Here is an 18,192-nt window from a genome sequence, read left to right as displayed (position 1 = left end):
CTCAGCTGTCCTTCCGCTCATCGTTTCATGCCCATCTGCACTTATAGAATAGAATAGAAAAATACTTATTCATCCCTCAATGGGGGAAATTCAAATTAGTCAAGTAGCTCAAAAAAATTATTAATATTTACAATGATTGTATATTAACAACAACAATAATAATAAAAATTCTAATAAAAATACTACTACTAAATAATAATAATAATAATAATAATAAATTACTAAATAAATTTTAAAAAATTAAGAAATAAAATTTAAAATCTAAAATTTAAAATTTAAAAAATGCCACAATGCCAATATGTTACTTGTTACATGTTATTCCAACAATGCAGGAATAACAATGCCACTTCTGCCACAGAACAAAGGAAAAAAGCCACAAGATATTCCATAGTAAACCAATACGGTGGGACGGCTGCTCAACCCGCTGAGCTGAAACGCAGAGGCTCCTCGACTCGGCTGTCCCCGGCTGGAGTCCCAGCCCTTTGCTGCGTCTCCTCCCCTTCAACAACAAGCCAGAGAAATGCTTCCTGCTCAGTTTGCACCCATAAATACAGAGGCGGTGCACAGATGCTCCAGCTGTGGGGTTCTGCTTTAACACCCACCGTCAGTCAAACTGAGCCCCCGCCGTGCATGCGGCTGGGAGCCTGCGTGTCGGCCCCTCTGCATATTTAAACACTTTGCCTGGACAACAAACTAAAATAATCCCTTTTACAGAACATGAATGTCCTCTTCAGAGGAGAACAAAGCAGATTATCAGGCTTTACTTAGTCAGCCATTTTAATAATTAAAAATGCTGATTATTTCTAAGTCTAAAGGCAGTCTTTACATAAAGATACTCGAGTATCACAGACTTGTTATCACTGGCTGTAGAAAAAAAAAAGAACTTTTTAATCCTATTTTGGATCAATTGCAACCATTCTTCTGACAAAAAGATCATATTTCCCTTTGATTTTTGTGCTGTCTTGCATTGAAATCCATTAGTCAACAGGACTTCATGGTTCTGTCCTTTCAAAACAAAGAGAATACACTAATATTGTCATGAATTACGTACCGAGCTATTTAATGGAACATAAATTTAGAGCAGGATGTCCATATTTTTGCATTTCCACTGCATTTTCTTCCATATACAAAGTGGCCCCTGCTGCCCTCCACCTTCACAGCCCTTTGGTTATATTTGAACAGTCAGTTCACCACCTAAATATCCAGAATCAAACCCAAAAAGGACTAAAACCAACAGCCTCTATCAGTTGAAACCTGCTGATATTGTTCATTTGTCCAACTCACTCAAAGTAGCAGAAGGTGGGATAGCCTTTGACGCTGTACTCCTGCTTGAGGCCGTCAAACTCGGCCGGGTGAACGTTCATCCCCGCCAATATCTTTGGAGAAAAAAAAAACAGATGAATAAAGAGAAAACGTGAAATGGGTCACCAGAGAGGGATAGAAAAGTGTCTGGAGAGAGAAAGTCGGGTTAGTCAGCATCTGAGGACTCATGAATAAATAAGAAATAAGAAGGCCTCAAAACATGAGAGGAATCTGCACTGAAACAACAATTTCTCATCGACATTTCAATAGAAATAAAAGGAAATAAGAAAAATCTGCTCCAGCGGGTGTGACTTAGAAGAAAGTGTGATTGATTCCCACCTTCCCTCAGTTCAAAGCCTCCTTCAGCTAGTTACTGAACCCCAAAATACTGAACCCCAAGATACTGAACACCAAGTGTGTGAAGGAGATGTCAACAAGAGTAGAAAAGCGCAACATTAAAGTCGTCCTATTACTATTTGCTGCCATAATAAGTTCACACATTAGAGAACTTCTAAGGACGGGCTATTCAATTGGCGTCCCCCACTGGGCAGGGTTCGGCCCCTTAGAGTGTACTGTGATTATTACGTATGGATAGTCTCATATAGTGCATGACTAAATGTACATTCTCCTGTGCAGTAGGAGGCGGTACGAGCACGTTTAAGAGGAAATCATCAAAAATAATTATAAAAAAGAAAAAAAAAATTTTTAATTAAAAACAAATAAATTAAATACATACAAAAAATAATAATAATAATAATAAAAAAGTAAACTTTAAAAATAAAATTAATAATTAAAAGGAAATTAATAAAAAAATATATAAATAAATCGCCATTCACGGCACGCTCTAATGCAACGCTCTGACTCGTTTCTTTCAAGCATGAAGGTTGGCTAACAAGACAAAAATGTCTCTCTACCTTAAAAAAAGAAAAGTTGACTTGGGGATAAAAAAGGTAGTTCAACAATGAATGGACAGAGAAATACGCGTTTATTGCTGTTGATGTGAATCTTGTGTGCTTAATCTGCAACGAGTGCCTCGCCGTGTGTAAAGACTTTGATTTGAAAAGGCATTTCAACACAACGCATGCTAACTCTGATGCTACTTTCCCACCGGGCTCTGCCGCTCGGAGGCAGAAGACATCGGGTCTTACATTTTGTTACGAGCAAAGACGTCGTACAGAGTCGGAGGGTAAGTCAACCCCACATAAAAGAACTTCTAAGGTATCGGAATATGAATATTTCTATATTAGAGTACAGTAATGAGGTTTAGGAGAGGAGAACATTAAAGTAAAAGATGTAATCGGAATGAATAATCAGTATGACAATAGATCCTAACAAAGGCACAGATTTATGATCACTTTGCACCTGGCACAGACCCCGTGGGGGTATTAAAATATTACAGCCTGATGGTTATTTTTAATGTGGCCGTTCAGTGAAGAGGGGGCACGGGTGAAAGTGGGAGAAGGATGAGGATCCCCACTTGCCAAAAGACAACATTATCATGACGTATCGGTTGCTAAGCGACATTACTTTAAATTGAATGGAGAACTGGAGTATCGGACTTGATGCGGTTCGTGTCCATGACTCCAGGCCTCATCTACCCATTTAACGATTTCAACAATCTTCCTCTTTATGTGTCCAACATGTGCAGTGAGATTAAACACAAAATAAACCTCATTTCAACAAAAGAGGGCAACAAGGTTCCTGGTTCGAGTCGCTCTTTGTGGAGCTTGTATTTTCACGACTCAGCTCATTTCTATCTTGATGCCAGTCCTAATTTTTCTCAGTTTGAAGGTAGTGTTTGAAAGTAAATAACGACCGCGGCGGGTTAAAGTGACATTTAATCTATACGGATCTACTAAACTTAAACTGGAAGGATTTTAGCTCCGATAGTAATCACATCTGAAGGTTTCAGCAGAAACACAGTCAGTGACAATCTCCATATACAGCATATATCTGTAAAATACTATAATGCACAGAAATAGATAAACCTCTAAACTGACAACTGCTTTAATAAGTTGAGGCAAACCAAAGCAAATAAAAACATGTTTTAAGCTCAAGATATAAAGGATCAGGGCTTATGAAACACCTTTACAGGATGTTGTTGATGTGAGAAGTTCTGCAGGAATATCGTCTGAGCAATTTTATCAATACTGTGATATATATCGATACTTTGGTTCCCGGTAAAGTATCGATTTTTCAGCCGCGAATATTGATTTTTAAAAATATTTTTTAAGCAAACTTTATTGACAAGTCAGACGTTACAATTAGTGAAAACAAAGAACATTGATATAATATAATACAATGCCGGGGAGGGGGGGGTTGCATTATACAAAACAGTGATAAATTAGTTCATAAAAATGTGATATAAAGTTTATAGTTCTCACGTTTGTGACATTTGTTTCTGTTTGTCTGGCGGTGTTGTCCTCCCGGTTCAAAGGTCAGACCACCAGTCCAATCGGAGACGATTCATGTCAAATCACGCTGTCCCTTTTTTTTTTTTCTTTCAGAAAATGATCTAAGTGTATCGAATCGAATCGTATCGTATCGAATCGAATCGTTGGCTGAATATCGTGTATTGTGAGATCAGTGTATGGCTACAGCCCTATGTAGGAACCAGGAATATTTTTCATTTAGACTCAGCCGGCAGTCTGATCTCCTGCAGATGACCCGTCTAACCACCCGGACACACGTACCGCTGATACAACTCATCTTATCTCATCAGGGAGGAATGGCTGCAGATTTAACCCAAAAAGAGAGTGAAGGGGAGGCAGACTCACGTATTTTCCCTTTGTTACTGTAGCTGCTTGCTGAAAAACAGGCTGCATTCTCTTGCAAACTCCACACCCTGCAACAAACGACACAGAAAACTGTTCAAATAATGAGCTATAAGAATAATAATCAAGTCTGCTCCTGCATTTTGAAACACTTCTTTGAGCTTTGGGAATAAGAAGAAAAAGGCAGCTAAAAAAAAAAAAACAAGTTCTATCATTCTTTAATCAATCATCATCAGTAAATAATATACTCTTTCCTTCCACTCCTACTATTGATTTATATTTCAACATATAATGTAGTTTAAGATGAAAAAGTGTCTCATTATTTGCCAGGTTTGATGCAGTATTACCAAGTAAGGTCAAGCTCATCAGTCTAGTTCAGATGTTGCTTCAAAAAACCTATAAAGCATTCATTTAACATTTGGGGGACATAAGTAGATTTCGACCCTTTCTTCTGGTGCCGATGAGCTTATTCCAGTTTCTACGATGTGGCAAACAAACCCAGACTTACAGGGAGCGTAGAACATCATGAGGACTGGCCTCTCCTCTTTCTTCATCAGCTTCCTGAAGTCCTTTAAGAATGACAGAGGAGGCGAAAAGACGATGAAAAAGTTTGGTTTGTGGATATAAATGAAGGGATAAATGATCACATGCAGTAGTTTGCACTTCTCTGTGTGGCTGACACACGTTTTAAACAATAAATCCAAGCTATGGAGGCCTGAAAATGCCAAAATAAACACGAAAATAGGTAAATAAATAAGTTTAAATGATGATATTTGTTACTATAATGAAAATAAAAATAAATGTATGCAAGAATAATTGTGTAGAATGTGAAATAAATACATTTTTATGCTTTAATTTTGATTAATTTAAACTTATTAATGTCGTTCTTCATTTGTTCTTCTAATATATTCAGTTTCTTTCTTTGTTTATTTGTTTCTCTAATTTATGGACATATTTACTTATCAGTAATTTTCCCTTTCCATTCATTTCCCTGCCTCCATCTTTATAACTTTAAAACTAGCATTTCTACTTTAATATGGAAATGAGGGGGCGGTCTTTCAGAATAATAATGTGAATTAATGTGACGTACAGGAAAGCAGGACAGAAATAAACACATAAAGACAGAAATTAAATATATTCCAAATAAAATAACAAATTAATTGTAAACTGAGCGACATTAACACAAGTTTTAATAAATCTAGTTTAAAATCAAAGCATAAAATGTATTTATTTCCATTTCTATACATTTATTTGAACAGAAATTAACTTTTTAATTGAATTTAAGCAGCATTTGTCATTATATAAACATATTTATCTATCCACTTAAATATATTTTTGTTTTCATTTTGGATTATGGCACTTTTAGGCCTCCATAACCTCAGCTACTTCCAAAGAACAACATCAGGACAGCTTTTTGTTGACATCTTCCACAAACGACCAGGAAAGAATCAGCATTCTGGCACGTTGTGTACGTTAGGAGTGCTGTGAGGTGTCAGCTTATGGCTGAATGTGTTATTTTGGTACAAGAAGTTTGTTGAGGTCATCACTTACCTTTTCTGTTTCTACATGGAGGACGTCTTTTGCCTCAGGGTTCTCCTCCCACAGCGGGGGTCCCGAAGGGTCTTTCAGAAATGCGACCATGGACTGAAAGAAGAGGGGACGAGACAGAATGATGAATGTGTCAAGAAAGGCAACACTGATTTATCTAAGCACAGCCACATGGAGACTAATATATCATCATGTATCCGAGAGCCATTAAGTGTTGAGTAATGGGCTTCGTAAAGCTTCCTGTAAATATAATGAGTTATATGTCTGAGGAGACATCAGCTGTAAATACTAAGGCTTCTGCAGCGCTATAACAATGATGCATGGACACAGGTGGAATATGTGATGTAACTTTATTGTTTCAGAGTTCTTTCCATCTGTCAGAAGAGGAAACGCAGACAACGCCTTGCAAAGAGTCTGATAAAATCTTCATGGTGACATAAAAAAATACTTTTTTTTTTTACCTTGTAAGTAGGGCTGGGCGATACGGGAAAAAGTCACATCACGATATTTTTTTCATATCCGTCGATATCGATATATATCGGGTCCATAACTTTTAGCATCCACTTGAACCCCGATGAGGACGTGCACGTACACAGCTGTGACGTCATGCTGGGAAAAGAGACTTTTCTGGGGCTTTTCTGGCCGTTCGCAAACTTTTTCTACAGATAAAAAGTCCATGACTTAAAAATATAGAATACAAAGATTGGTAAATAACAGCGGTTACAGCTGGAGGCGTCCTGTGAACAGTTTTACAGGCATCTCTTTTTCTATTGCGGTCTATGGGAAAAATGCTTTTTGGGCCACAGGAAATTTGTTGTTGCAATACCACGAGTGGCCACTAGGAAGAAAAAAATAAATAAATAATCGGCGTGCCGAAAAAGTTATTCCTCGATACATATCGTTATATCGCCCAGCCCTACTTGTAAGTGTTTGAGTGAGCTGGACCGAGTTAAAGGTACGGGACTAATTTATAGTAATACCCAAGATGGTGTTAGATAGCAGGTCAAACATTTTAATGAAAGTCTTTTGTAAGGCTACGATTTTCTTTTCAAAATAAAATTAAAACAGAAAATAAAAGCTGTGAAATGATTGAGCGATCTGGTGTTTAAGACAGATTGACATGATTTAAGCAATTTTATTATCTCTGTTTTTGTCTTTTAAACCGGAGTGAGCGGTGAACCTGACTGGAGCAAACATACCCATTATAGTCAGGGAGCCAAAGTCTCAAAAGCTCAATAAAATGAGTTGAGCCTGACATGGTCTGCCATACTTTTTATTTGTGTTTTTTTATGTTCACTTTGACCCTAAGCTGTCAATAAATGTATTCCAGATGCACAGAACACATGTGGAGACAACATCCAATTAAATTATAACTCTTAAAAATACATTTCTACATGATTTTGGCTCAATTTAATGCAAAGAAATCAGGCGTTTTTTTCACTTTTTTCCAATATTTTACTTAATTGGCAATCAATTATTCCCCCAAATTATGACATCAGTCAATATGCCATTCTGTTCACCAAACAGTATACTCATTCCACAGAAAAAAATTGAAAAATCCAACCAACTATTAGCAGCTTAACAATAACAATATGGCCCCTTCCTCAGGCCAGCTCTGCTAAATCCTTTATTTTACCCTAATTCAGCCATCAAACCATCTCATATAACCATAATAAGGTCACACATAATCTGCCATCTCTTTCTAACCAAAGGTTTTACCCCGCCTCTCACTCCGCAGCTATAGTGATGGTGAACAAGTTGAAGCAGATAGAAAACAGATGGAGGGCAGAATGCAGGCATGTCCCACGTCTTTTATCCATAATCTGAAGGTCTTAAAGCGCTTCTTAGATCAGTTAAAGATGCCGGTATCATCACACAAAATCATAATACCGCACTTTAAGATGGTGAACTTGTTAGCAAGCATTAAAAACTGTGCTTTCTGATAAATCCTTTGTTATTAAGCTCTGTTATTAAACTCTACCATCTACCCCAAACTGTCTGCTTTAAAATTCAAGTTTAACAACAGTTATCTGAACTATGAGACCAGAGAGAGCTCATCACCAATGGTAAACCTTTGAATTTGTTTTATAGAACACTAAATAACACAATTTCTTTGTAAGAAAGAGCTCACTAGTTTTCCATACAGATTATTAAAGCCTTTAATCTCCTCTTTTTATATGAAGTAGCTGAAAAGAACAACCAGCGGAGATCCAAACACTATGATGGGTTCTAAGTTATAAAGCAAGGCTTGTATCTTACCCATCAAAAAAGGATCATGTTAAAAATGCAATCAGTGTTCATTTACACACATTTTTACAGAATTAAAAAGAACTACAGACTAAATTAATCAATCAAATAAGCACAGACACACCGGGCTCTGGATCATGATGCAGGAAACTGCATGAATTCAGACCAGCACTCACCTTAAAAGTAGCAGGCCTGTTGTACTCTGTGTGGAAGGTCCCATCTCTGCAAGACACACAAGACACAATGCACACAGGCCCAGAAGTAGGTGCTGAATGATGCCCTCCTCAAGCTGTTTAAATGCTATTACTTTCCAAAAAAAGCAGCCGGGTGTGAAAAACGCCTGACAGCCGGCTGAATGTCTGCTTACTCACTTGTAATGCAGCAACTCTGCTCCTCCGTGTTTGGAGCTCGGGTCGACCTTCACTTTCTTGCAGAGCTTACGGCCCTCCGAGTCCCTGAGAGAGAGAGACGGATGAAAACACACAAAGGGAAATATTCATTTACTGTAAAAACAAATCCATAAGATCCCCTTTGCAAAGCGAATAAAAAACGCACGAAGAAGGATGCAAAGATCAAAGATGTCAGGATTAATGAGAAAAGTGTTCCCGTTCCCGTATGAGGTGATTTCTGTTTGAGACATACACTTCAAAATGAGTCAAATTGACTTTTAAATACAACTTATCTGAGCTGAACCGAGGGAAAAGAAGAGGGAGGATGATTAGGGATGGGAATTGTTAAGAATTTAGCAATTCTGGATCCATTATCGATATTGCTTATCGAATCGGTTCCTTATCGGTTCTCATCCAGTTATATGTAGTTCAAATGGCTTTGGTTGCCGTAACACTTTATTTCAACATTTTGAACTCAGCTTCAACTAAATCAAAGCTGGTTTAAGCTGAAAAACAGGAACTTTTTCAGATGAACACTGTGACATAAAATGCAATCGCAATGATCAACTTTTGCACATTAACAGTTTTGGTGCAGAAAAATTAGCATGTTTGCCGTTTCAGGACTTAAAGGGATAGTTCGCCTCTTTTGACATGAAGCTGTATGACATCCCATATTGGTGTTGATGAAGGTAGTCTGGCTAGTTGGCTGGGGCCACAAAAATAAAGCGTTTTGCTTCTCAAAACAAAGAAAGAAAATAGCGCCAAGCGATTGTGAGGTCTGACTTTTTCCTGGAGAACGATTTTGTGATGCAAATGTATTACTCTTTTGAACGCATATTGTTTTGAAAAGCAAGACGCTTTATTTTCGGGACCCCAGCCAACTAGCCGGACTACCTTCGTCAACGCCAAAAACGAGGCTGGAACTCGGCTCACAGGACGCAGCAGGGGGTAAGAAAATGTTCATAAATGATGTTGCTAATATGGGATGTCATACAGCTTCATGTCAAAAGAGGCGAACTATCCCTTTAAGGTGTCTGCAGCTGTGGAGAACACCCTCCCAGAGGGGGTGATCCTCGTCAACTAAACCTTAACATCAGATGGAAATGATCCATACAGTATGTCGCTAACATTATTACAATCAACAGCACCTGGAAGTTTTAGGTTACCTGGAGCTTTGAGGCAGAAGACGCTGTGCCACAAGCTCCCCCGAGAGTCGCCGCCATCGCTGAGCAGCGTGTCAAAGACTTTACATTCGTGCAAAGTAACTGCATGCTGTGTGGTCAAATGTTTCAGCATGTTGGAGGTATTTCCCCCTCTGATGTGATCACAGCTCTGCACGTTACAACTGGCCCTACTTTTGTCCTTTTTGGTGAAATATAACCAAACTTTGGAGCCTCGACGCCATGTTGGAAACATTCTGAGCCAAATTACGAAGTGCGCACATGACGTCAGACGTTAGCAGAACCTATAAACGGGATCGTTAGGCCGGCGGATTCACGATTCCACGGAATCGAACTACCGGGAGCCGGTTCTCGATGCATAAAGACATGACTGCTCCGACTTTGCCCCATATCAGTCTAACCGCAGCTTTATGTGCAGTAAACAAGTTTCCTGGTTCCCTTTATTAGTTTGGACACATAAACACATAAACAAACAGTCAGTGTGGACGGTATGTTGTTTACAGCCTTCACCGTGCAGACGGCCAACATGCAAACATTCCACTGAGTGAGTTCTTTCTAAAATATGCATCCATTTAGAATGAGATGGATGGAATTCAGTGGTGGCTGCCCTACAAACAACCAGCCAACAGGCTCAGTAGGCTCAGTGCAGCTCTTCACTGAGAAGCATTTCAGGTGAGAAGCGTTACGTAATGGCAGATGGCTGCAGTAAGGGCACAACAGGAGCAGATGTAACCTCGACACATATTAGGAGATGACGTTCAGTCGACTGATTCAAGCTCAGTCTGCTGAGCGGACCACCACCAGAGACAAAAATCCCCAAAAAACAAAGGAAAAGTCGAGGAAACAGGGCTCCTCATTCAAGGCGAGTTTATCTGTACAGCACAATTCAACAACAAGGTGATTCAAAGTGCTTTACAGAGACATTAAAACAGTAGAAATAAAAAGCATGATTTAAATTTTAAACAAAAAAAGAGAAAGAAATAAGAACAGTAGATAAAATCAGTAGTTAAAATGTGATTAAGTTTTGAAACTCAAGCTTCAGATTTGGAGCTTTATTCAAACGCAGCTGAAAATAGGTGTGTCTTCAGCCTGGACTTAAACACACTGAGTGTTTCAGCTGATCTGAGGCTTTCTGGGAGTTTGTTCCAGACATGTGGAGCATAGAAGCTGAATCCAGCTCCTCCATGTCTGGTTCTGACTCTGGGAACTGATAGAAGACCAGATCCAGATGACCTGAGGGGTCTGGAAGGTTCATACTGGGTCAGGAGGTCGCTGATGTATTCTGGTCCTGGAGCATTCAGAGCTTTACAGACCAGCATCAGAACTTTAAAGTCTATCCTCTGATGGACAGGCAGCCGGTGTAAAGACCTCAGAGCTGGACTGATGGGGTCCACTTCTTTGCTCTCAGTGAGGACTCGAGCAGCAGAGTTCTGACTGAGCTGCAGTTTTTAGGCAGACCTGTAAAGATGCTGTTACAGTAATCAAGCCGACTGAAGATGAAAGCATGGACCAGTTTTTCCAGGTCCTGCTGAGACATCAGATCTTTTAACCTTGATACATTCTTAAGGTGATAGTAGGCTGACTTTGTTATTGCCTTAACCCTGATCCCTGATAGGGGACATTTTTGTCCACTTGGGGTGTACTTTCTCCTCTAATTTCACACTGGAAATAGTGATACTCATCATATTTGGTCCAGTTGTGCATTTTTGTCTATTTTTTTCAAATTTCAAACACACATCATATACAATGCAATTTTTCATTGTGTAGAAAAAAAACTCCTTAATTTCTGAAAAGGGACATTTTTGTCCCCTTTTAAAACGACCTAAAAACATATATTAATATTTTTTCCCCTTTTTTTTCATAAATCTTTTATTCCACTTCAGTTCTGATCATAACTACCAAGTTTTCAATTATTTTAAAAAAAAATTAACCCTTTAGATGCCAATTTGAACTTTTTAGCCCAAATTTTAAGCCTTTAGGTGCCAGTATTTTCAAAATATGGAATGCAAAGTGGAATTATTGAGTAGGGATAATTATGGTCTGGGATATGTCAATGATTAGCAACAACATTGATTTTTAGGGATTTTCAATTTTTTGTTATGCCCGATTTAAAAAAAAAATCCTTAATTTCTGAAAAGGGACATTTTTGTCCCCTTCTAAATTGATCCCCAAAATACCATATGTTAATATTTTTTTCCCCCTTTTTTTTTTATAAATCTTTTCTTCCACTTCAGTTCTGATCATAACCATCAAGTTTTCAATTATTTTCAAAAAATTAACCCTTTAAATACCAGTGTATATGAGGTAAACACCAATTTATGTTAAAAAACACACACAAAAACAAAGTGGAATTGTTGAGAGGATAATTATGGTCTGGTGGCGACCTGTAATCGCTTCTCTTTGGCTCCAAAGACGATTAGCTCAGTTTTGTTTTTGTTTAGCTGGAGAAAGTTGTGGCACATTCAGTCATTAATCTCCTCAATGCATTTACCAAGAGCCTGTACAGGGCCTCGGTCTCCTGGTGAAGCTCTAAGAGTCTTTGTTCCTTTTAATGAACATATTTCAAGCAAATTAAAATGACAAACAACAACGAAAACAAGCAATATGAAGAGAACAATGCGGATCTGGGTGCTGTGGTGCAACCAGCAGATATCTGAGTCATGAACGTCAGATCAAGAGTGAGGAGAAAGAATCAATAAACAGATGGATAAAGGTGATAAATGATAAGTCAATGCTTCTCACACAACAACCACAGCACGCTCTGCATATTCATGCGTTTACTGAGATCCCAACAATGCACCGCCTCCATGCTGCGTGTTAAAATGCTGCAAATGTAGTCACTACAGATCAAATTCAACCGAAGCACTCGTTCAATCAGCCAACGTTTCAAAGCATCGTCTCAGTGCTTTATCACTTTTAAACGTATGCAGAGGAGCTTTGGATCTGACTTAAGCAGTCTAACTATTGTACGTGGATGCACGTAGCGTCACAGTGACTCAGAGAAGACGAAAAACAGCTTCAGTTGCTTTGCCAAAGAAAAGGAAGCTTTCCTCAAACACAAGCCCTGGGAAGTCGTAGTGAGTCACGTTCACTGAGTCCAACAAAGGCTGCGGTGGCAGTTTATCAGAGTTCTGCCCACTGGATGAGCACAACCAGGTTCCTTTCATCTCTGGGACGACGTCAGTCGAGCCATCTATGGTCTAATGATGTGGTGAGTGGGGAAGACACGCCTGCTGTGGTTAGTTTCTGTGTTGGTCAACAACTGAGTGAGCAGAGGTGTTCTCCTGCTGCTCTAACTCAGTTTATTTTAATGACACACACACCATTTTCCCCCTAATACATGTGCAAATTTAAATCAAACTAGGGCTTTTCTCTAATTAATCAGATGATTTCCCTGATTAATCACGATTAATCGCATTTGTACGCAGAATCCAAAAGTAGTGTATAGCCTTTAGCATTATTTTAAATGTGCTGCCATATGAATGAAAGTGCCATAACATTTGTTGTGCAAACACACTTTTAACATCAGCATCTTTCTGTAGTTTTTATGTAGAAGCCTCGCTCCACTGTCTGTTTCCTTGAATGACTTGCTGCTATCAGTTGTGTGTTTTGCCTGTAAGTGATATTTTAGACTGGAACTACTACGCTGAGAAGACAATTCAACTTGGCTGTGTTTACAGATGACTTTGGTTCTGTCGACTCCGCCGTCTGGAAGAACTTTAAAATGAAAATGGCCGAGTAAAAGTTCCGTACCCTTCTCCATGTTTGGTGGATCCGCCGATTACTTTCTTTACCGGTTCCACAGCAACAGACTTTTACAATAATAAAATAAATTAATTAAAAATATAATTAAATAAAATTAAAATAATTAATATGAAATCATTAAAAAAAAAAAAAATTAAAACTCGCCCTACTAACCTACTGTTAAGAGGATTTGGAAACCAAAACAAACCCAGCACATGCAACCCAAAAAATTTGAGTTTTGAGTTCCCAAAGCTCAGGAATCACTCGCTGAAACCAAACACAACCCAACTATTAACTTTAAACCAGAACTGAGGAACATGTTTGCGTAAACAAGACTGATGATTTGTGTTCTCCGTCTTCTCGTCACTCACTGGAACAACACAACCTCCCGAGGCTGTTTAGCAGCTAATATCCAGCACCGGAGAATGATGAATCAGTTAAACAACTCCTTTATTGAAAGATTAACGGAGCAATGGGGTTGAAGTCTAAGCGCTTCAGTCTTACTCTGTGCTCGGCTTGTTTGTGCTCTCCCACTCAGGAGTGTAGGAAAAGGGGGCAGCCCTGTCCTGCTCTCCCTTCCTGTATGAGATCATCCTTCCCACTGGTGGAACCCAGTTGGACAACACTCAGGTCGCTGTCATCTGTTCAAAGTGTGTCATCCTGGCGTCGGTGGCCCTCTTCATTGGCAGAGCCGGCGGTTCTCACGCTGCGATATGCACTCTACTCCCTTTCTCTCTCTGTCCGCCATCAGCTCTCAGCTGGAGCTTCGGTTTGGAACCGGCCCATTGGAGACGGTGGAGAAACATGCCAAATAGCACAAAGCTTTGCCGCGGAGCCTGGCACCGCATCCGTGTGTCCTGCAGTGATAAACCCAGCTCACTCCAGCTCCCCTTGTGGGAATCTGGCCCAGCGAGAATCTCTGTTGAGCATCAACACACACTCGAAAACTCTGGAGTTGTTGGACGAGGAAGTGCAGTGATGAAACCGTAGCCTGCCAGATGAAAACCAGCGGGCCAGTTAGAATATATCCACAAACACAGAGGATATGCATCATGGAGTAACTTTGTACTGAAACATGGACGCAAACACCTCTGACAATTCCTTCAGATTGTTTTGGGTTTAGCCCCCCCGCTCTTCTTCTTTTCCATCCCCCTGGTCTTCGATCCCGGATAAGCTTGAGAGGCTGCGAATGCTGGAGTGAGCACCGGGTGTCAAAGGGTGCTCCTCTCTTCCTCATTGTTTCCTGTTTTATGATACATTCTTTCCTCTCCGCTGAGGAGGACGATTCGTGCAGCTGATGGGTTGACAGGTAGGAAAAAAGAAAAAAAAGAGAACATCAGAGCGGCGAAAAGATCCACATGTCAAAGCAAGCGGTGCCTGGAAAAAAAAACAACCATTCACGTCACTCATGTCAGGGTCCTGGGAGCATCCAGAGTTTAACATTCAGCTCTCTGCAGTGCAGCCGGAAACTGAAGCGTTCCATGACACGTGTTTTCCTTTCAAAGAGACGGAGTGTGGACCACGAACTCAGGGGTGGAGCAGGGATTTTAAATGTGGGGGTGTTCCAGGGGTGGCACATGAGCAGCACATCAAGCCCATAGACACAACGTTGAAGTTGGCATCTGATTTGCCAGCCTTCGATTCGCGGATGGGCATAAAGGGCCATTTCACTGCATTTTGATCGCCCTTAAATCTGGATGGAATTATTCTAAAGAGGGTATATATTCATTAAAACCTTGTTTGGGATTTGTGAAACCTTTTTCTGATTTGTGAAAATGCATAACAGGGCCATTTCACTGCATTTTGATTGCCCTAAATTAGGTCCTATATGGAAAATACAATAGTTACTGCTCAAATCTGGATGGAATTATTCTAAAGAGGCTATAGATTCATTAAAACCTTGTTTGGGATTTGTGAAACCTTTTTCTGATTTGTGAAAATGCAGAACAGGGCCATTTTACTGCTTTTTTCGTATTCTCATCACCCTAAACTAGGTCCTGTATGGAAACTACAATAGTTAGACTGCTCAAATCTGGATGGAATTATTCTAAAGAGGGTACAGAGTCTTTAAAACACATTTTATGATTTGTTAAAACTTTATTTGGTCATTTGGCCACTGACAGAGAGATGGGGTTGATTTTAGGGGTCGTAGAGCCGGATTCTTCTGCATGACAACTTGACTTGAAAAATAAGTCAATGTTCTGTTGCCTCTTCCTTTTTGGCATCTCTGCCTCCTTCTTCTCTCTATTCTCTTCTCAATTTTATTCACTGTCAGCCAACGGTGAGTAACAGAAGCTCGTAAGTCTCACAATATAGTTTGTCTCTGACGTAATATCACATTTCCCGGGCCGGTGGCCGGGCCGCGGACAACAGTCTGTAATTGGGTGGACGTCTGCTCAGTTTGACCAATGCCTGTTCGTGCAGCGTAATGGGGGCTGAGGTGCGCTCCATTTTGTATGTTGGTGCACTACGAGGGTGGGCAAACGGGTTAACCTTTGGAAAATGTGTGTGTGTGTGTTGGGGGGGGGGATGAAATAATCTTGCTGTAAAAGTGGGGGTTTCGAAACACCCCCATCCCCCACGGGGGCGACGCCCATGCACAAACTGTACTGAATATCTGCTTCTTTTACCCGTCTGGATTCCACTTCAATGACTTCAGGATAACTGCAACCAAACACAGAGATCCTTGAAGAAGACCCGCATGTGACCAAAAACCAGAGATGGGGACTCGAGTCACTGTGACTTGGACTCGAGTCGACTCGAGTCACTGTTTTGATGACTTGTGACTTGACTTGACAAAAAAAAAAAAAAGACTTGAGACTCGACTCGGACTTGGAAGTTAAAGACTCGGCACTTGACTTGACTTGAGACACGATGACTTGAATGACTTGAGTGTTATTCAGTCCATGTTTTCAGTTTGAATGTAAAATTAATAAATTAATTTAAAAAATAATATCGATTACCCGGTAGGAGCACAGGCTGAGAATGGCGTCATGATTGGATCACTATCCTGTCAATCAGTCAGAGACTCGCCCTCTCGTATCAGATATGCATCAACATGTCAGCGGGAGGGGGACCGAGAGTCATTGTCTTCGGCTTTCGTAATTACCAATGTGACGGTAAAAGACGAACAGCACAGTGCAAGACATCAACATCTCGGACAGCCAGACGACAACTTCCAACTTTGTTCGTCATTTGAAGATCCATTCTGACCAGTGAGTGCTTCTCAAATTAGCTAATATTATCCTGTTAGCCTAGTCGGTAGTTAGCTAACGTTAGCTTGATATGATACGGGGTGGGGCACAGTTACTTATATCTTGTCTTTTCACTTTATTAAGATCAGATTCTGCAGGTAAAATTGCAATAATAAGGTGACTTGAGTTTAGTTGCCCAAGAACAAATTACTTGGGACTTACTTGAGACTTGAAAGCTAAGACTTAAGACCTACTTGAGACTTGCACATGTGTGACTTGGTCCCATCTCTGCCAAAAACTGAGGCGACGGTTCGCCGTTGTGCCTGAGCATAAATCCAACAACACATTCCTGATGTGACTGCAGCCTCTTCTTTCATCGTCCTTGAACGCCGAAGACACGAAGCCCGAACAAAGCCTGCTGAACATCTGGAGTTCCACTACGACGACAGCTCGTGTTTGGTTTTAACTGAGGCTGGCCAAAATGCGTCGGGTCAGCATTTTCTGCTTTTCAAGAGCTAAAAGGGGGATTACAGCACATACATCCTTAAAAAGAAGAGAAAAGGGGTCCATTTCACATCTGTTTTGAGCTTTCTGAACCAACACAGGGTGAAAAAACGTGCTGAAATACGCCTAACATTTGGTGAAATGTCCCGAGCTTCTAGCAGAACTCTGGTTGGTCGTTCGGTCGCTCTTCTGGCAGAATTGGTCGACTTTAACTAAGTTGTAAGTTTCCTGGCATTGGACTGACTTTTAAAGGGTTGATGGCGGGACTCTGAGGAGCTCATTTGGAAAGCTTAATGTTAGCCTGGTTCACTGCTGGAACATCCACACATGTTTCAGCTGTCCAGCTCATGGTTTGAGGCACTAGTTTCAACCCATTTCCAAACAATGCCTGGCAGTGGAACCAGCTAATAGCACGAGCGACTCCTTATTTCAGAATTGCACACATCAGGAATAAAACTAGTCACTCGGAAGGATTCGTATTAATAAAAAATGCTTTGAAGCCTCGTCTTTTGGCAGAGAAACATCACCCAGTATTCTGCAAAAGCCTTCATCATCATATATCTGTGCTCCTTCTTGAGGGTTACTCTGAAAGCGGAGAATTGGAATAATATAAAGACGTCTGCTGCATTAGACCCAGAGCTTCAATCGGTCTAACAAGCGAGCGGCCGTCTGTTGGATTGTGCCTGCACAATGGAACCGGGCCTTTTACGGCCCAGTGAAAAAGCCATAAAGTGTGCAGCTGAATGGCAGCAGAGACATTCCTGAAAGGAGTAAATTGCTCTGCCATTTTTAAAAGGCTGTCAGAAATTTCCCCGGACAAAAGAGGCAGGGAGTGATGCAGAGAGAAGCATTCGTGTGTGTGCTACTGCTCTAAATGATCCCTGTACTTACCCACAGTTGACCCAGGCAATGGTCCCTTGGCCCTTTACAGTTTGGGCGACATTGGAGAGCAGTTTCAGGTGGGAGTCTCCTGATGTAGCTGTGAACGGAGACAAAAAACTGGGATCAGCCTTTTACCGACGGTGTTCGATAGCTCGGGACAACCCGGAGCTTCTGAGACACAGAGGACGCAGTCATGTCGAACACAGAGAGGAGGAATTGAGTTACAGTGGAGCAGAGAAAGAGATGACCGAGGTTTGGGTTAGAGGGGCGACGGAGGATCATTCTCTAAGTCTTTCAGAGGATGGGCTCAGGGAAGAGGGTTCAGTTACATTACCTTTCATCATCTCACAATGGTGTCACTGTCAGGGGGTGGGAGGGTTTTACCGGGACTGCTGAACTGGATCAACTTTTAGGGAAACAGGTAAGC

General features: G+C 40.6%; 1 protein-coding gene across 2 annotated transcripts in view; it reads right to left on the bottom strand.

Annotated features, from left to right (window-relative positions):
* Positions 1 to 18,192, bottom strand: part of pdia5 (protein disulfide isomerase family A, member 5) — a 67,978-nt gene that overhangs the window by 34,278 nt on the left and 15,508 nt on the right. The window contains exons 3-9 of one of the 2 annotated variants that reach the window (XM_075479981.1): positions 17,775 to 17,862; positions 8,243 to 8,326; positions 8,048 to 8,093; positions 5,628 to 5,720; positions 4,585 to 4,645; positions 4,080 to 4,147; positions 1,285 to 1,376 (exon numbers count right to left, since the gene is read on the bottom strand). In XM_075479981.1, the coding sequence (XP_075336096.1) occupies positions 1,285 to 1,376; positions 4,080 to 4,147; positions 4,585 to 4,645; positions 5,628 to 5,720; positions 8,048 to 8,093; positions 8,243 to 8,326; positions 17,775 to 17,862 (532 nt within the window). Of the gene's footprint in view, positions 1 to 1,284; positions 1,377 to 4,079; positions 4,148 to 4,584; positions 4,646 to 5,627; positions 5,721 to 8,047; positions 8,094 to 8,242; positions 8,327 to 13,689; positions 14,546 to 17,774; positions 17,863 to 18,192 lie in introns of those variants that run through there. The other variant, XM_075479982.1, reaches the window with a different exon arrangement.

Source organism: Odontesthes bonariensis, chromosome 12 (assembly GCF_027942865.1).
Source record: "Odontesthes bonariensis isolate fOdoBon6 chromosome 12, fOdoBon6.hap1, whole genome shotgun sequence".
Classification (NCBI taxonomy): domain Eukaryota; kingdom Metazoa; phylum Chordata; class Actinopteri; order Atheriniformes; family Atherinopsidae; genus Odontesthes; species Odontesthes bonariensis.
This window is presented reverse-complemented; position numbering and strand designations above follow the sequence as displayed.